The 3,261-nt window shown below is 47.5% G+C and overlaps 1 protein-coding gene across 1 annotated transcript in view; it reads right to left on the bottom strand.

Annotated features, from left to right (window-relative positions):
* PPTG_19070 (hypothetical protein) overlaps positions 1–1,911 on the bottom strand; it is a 3,652-nt gene extending 1,741 nt beyond the window's left edge. Inside the window, exons 1-3 of the mRNA XM_008917376.1 lie at positions 1,814–1,911; positions 630–1,718; positions 27–588 (exon numbers count right to left, since the gene is read on the bottom strand). Of these exons, the coding sequence (XP_008915624.1) occupies positions 27–588; positions 630–1,682 (1,615 nt within the window). The 5' untranslated portion in view covers positions 1,683–1,718; positions 1,814–1,911. The remainder of the gene's footprint in view (positions 1–26; positions 589–629; positions 1,719–1,813) is intronic.
* Positions 1,912–3,261: the final 1,350 nt, after the last annotated feature.

Below are 3,261 nucleotides of genomic sequence, written 5' to 3'. Positions count from 1 at the left end.
AATTTCAAATAGCTTGCGGCTCCAACCTGTTGTCGACGCGTACACCATTCCATCCACGATTGCAATAGTGTTGCTGGGGTCTTGGCTCATAAAGTTGCTGTGCTGCTCCTTTTCCAGCCTTAATGATAGTCTAATTTGTCGCACCATCGTCACTTCACCAGTCATCAGTTCTTGATCCTTCTCTTCATATTTTATCTCCTTATACGCGAATAAGTCAATGTCCACGGACTGTGCATCATCTGACAGCAAACCCATATAGTCGCCGATGGACCATCCTCCCACCGTTGTGATCATTGACGACGCACCACTGGGGAGCACACGGAAAACTCGAAGTCTCTCGTTCAATACCAATTTCATCGGTGAAGCAGACATACCGTCCGAGAAAGAAAACACCGAGAGCAACGATAGGCACAATGCATTCTCTCCAATCTCCAAGTCAATGCATCCGAACTCGCGGATAAATTGAGCGATCTCTGCCATTTTAATCTTGCTGAGCACATCTCGATCGTAGATATCTCGAACTTGTACGGAGCCCGGCTCAAGCAGCGAGCGGTACTTGCAACCGCCTCGAAGCCTCTGTTTCTGTGTCTGCTGACACAACACCGTCGCTCAATGAGTCTAGGCTGTACAGTCACCGAGGCGATTATTGTCTCCCGCACTTGAGCTGTAAAAACTTGGAAAACCCGGTTCAAGGCGCTCGTTAAAACCTGTGGACACTTGAATAGGCTGAATATTTCTGGTTGCAACGCAGCAAAGCGTTTGTGGCAGTACAAAAGCGATATCACACCATCTACAAGTGTGGGCAGTGAAGCCGACAGGCCATTTTCAGCTTGCCCATCAAAATCCGATATCATTCCGCTAAACATGATGCTCAGTGCGTCGTACACATCCACCACGAGCGAGATAAACAGCTTCTGCAGTTGTATTTTATTCACCGCATCTTTGGTCGCATGCAACGCAGAGCGGAGGAGATTCTCAACGGCATGAGATGACAATGCTAGAAGGAATAACTGGACAGTAAGTCTGATTGTCGTACTTTGGAGTGTCGGCAACGATTCTGCGTCGATATTAGACGCTGGCTTCCTGCAGGATGGAGGAGTAAACACATTGGTTAAGATATCTCGGAAGAAAAAGTCCCAGATATCTTCCATCGGAGCTCTTGCCTGACTTCTTGATGCTGCCTCAGCTTGTTGTAGGCATGACCCGAGGTACATACGGATCGTATTGGCGCTGAAGACGACGTCGTTCAGTTCTATATCCGTGAAAAATGTCCACAAGATGAGCAAATACTGACTCTTGACACGGAAGTCCACCTTGTTCGCGAAAGCACTTTGCTGCCACAACCCCGTAATAAAATCCGCATCGACAATGTCCAAGACAGACTGGTCGTTATCATTGTCTTCTGCACAGGAAAGATACACAGATGTCAACGTGGAATTCCCATACTGCATGCGCGAATTAACGCGATCCATTCCACGAGACATACAGGCGATTATTTCTGGTACTTGGACGACGAGCTCGGATGACGCCTGGCACCACAAAACGACAACCGTGCGTCGCTGGTTGTTGGCCTGATGCTGCATATCGCCATAGAGTAAGTAGATGCTGGTTACAAGGCGGCCATGATGTGGACGTGTGCCATAGTGGCACGAACCTCTCGACTCAGTGAAGACTCTGTGCATGTCAAACGTAAACAACACGGTCTTCCTCTGCGCCGACTGCAGTATCGACAGTAGCGACAGCGATATGAGCTTTGTCAATGAGCAAGGACGGCGTGTCATGACGTTAGCATACTAACAAACTCTTGTCTTACCGTTGAAAGATGCTGCAGCTTTGCAACGCTGGTTCTGCTGGCTCGTGACCAAACCGCGTCTGTATTTCCACCCGAGATTACCACATCTTCTGAGAGGACAACGATCTCACCAACGAGACATGTGTGTCCTCCTTTGTCCTCCGATAGACGGGCACCCACTTGCCGGTCACGTGACGACTCGAAGTGGGTCCACGACACCAGTTCGTTTAGCGGGACTTCACTCGCGTCGTCCGAGAACGTCACGAACACGTGAATCGATCCACCGCAGATACATCCTGGCTGTGATGACGTCTGGTTGCTAGTGCAGGATCATCTTGATAAGCAAGCCATGCGTTATGTCTGCACCAAAGAGCCTCATCTGCCTTAACTCGAGATCGATGTGTTCTCCTGTCGAACTTGTGGGTGTTCAGCGCTGCAACCCAGCCTTAAGAAGCGGCACGATACCACGTGGACCATTCGGGTACAGTCTCGTATAGTAAAACCTCAATGCTGGCGACTGCACAATAAAGCCAGCAATTGTCTGGCAAGGGCCGACCAAGAACTGACGCAGTGGGGACGGTCGGCCGTCAGCAACATATAGTGGTTCTCTTATCTGCATATCAACCTCAAATTATGGAATAGGCTGTGGAATCCAGAGTCTAGATGCATGCAACAAAAGTAAAGATGTTTTTTGACCAATCATATCGCTAACAGAGCGTGCTAGTAGTGCCTCACGCGATCGGCCGTCAACAACTCACAGTTGATGCATACTGTAACAGCGAATCTCAAATACGTCCTGAGCCTGCCTTTCAAAGGACCTTGCGGCAAACATGAATTGTTATCCAACCAATCACGTCGCTGATGGAGGTACGCCAAGAGGTGCCATCACGCGATCATAGCTTGTCATAGTTTTCAATGTTCTGCGAGCATTTGTCCGTCTGTTGGCCGAAGCACAGTACAAGGACATATTGCAAGACGACGTCTTGAGGACGCTAAAGCTAACAGTAAAAATGGCACTATCCAAGTGGCAGCAATTTTGGCGAAAGGATCTCATTAGCGGCTTAGAAGACACCGGGACGCAAGTCAAAGATATGTGAACGGATACATGCGGGGGGTCTTCATACACTGATTATGCGAGCGACGCACGACTGTAGATTCTATTGCGAGTTTTCAAAATTGATGATCAAGTATAATACTTCTGCTACCGGTATTTCAAAAATTTATCGAATGCTCGGTAAAGCTTATAATATCACTTACTTACAAAAATACTTGTATTAGCGTTAAAATACTTGATACTCTTGGTTAATGCACTTTTCCGAATAATACGCATTTTCAAGTACAATACCACAAAAAAACGCTTCTTTTCTTCCTTGTGGCACTATTTTCATGTATTCACCCACTAGAGCAACGTAAAGCAAAAATAACTGGTGCAACTCCTTTTCTAAATGCTTGAACTGCAAGCTCAATAG

The sequence above is a fragment of the Phytophthora parasitica genome (genome assembly GCF_000247585.1).
Source record: "Phytophthora parasitica INRA-310 unplaced genomic scaffold supercont2.100, whole genome shotgun sequence".
NCBI lineage: Eukaryota > Oomycota > Peronosporomycetes > Peronosporales > Peronosporaceae > Phytophthora > Phytophthora nicotianae.
This window is presented reverse-complemented; position numbering and strand designations above follow the sequence as displayed.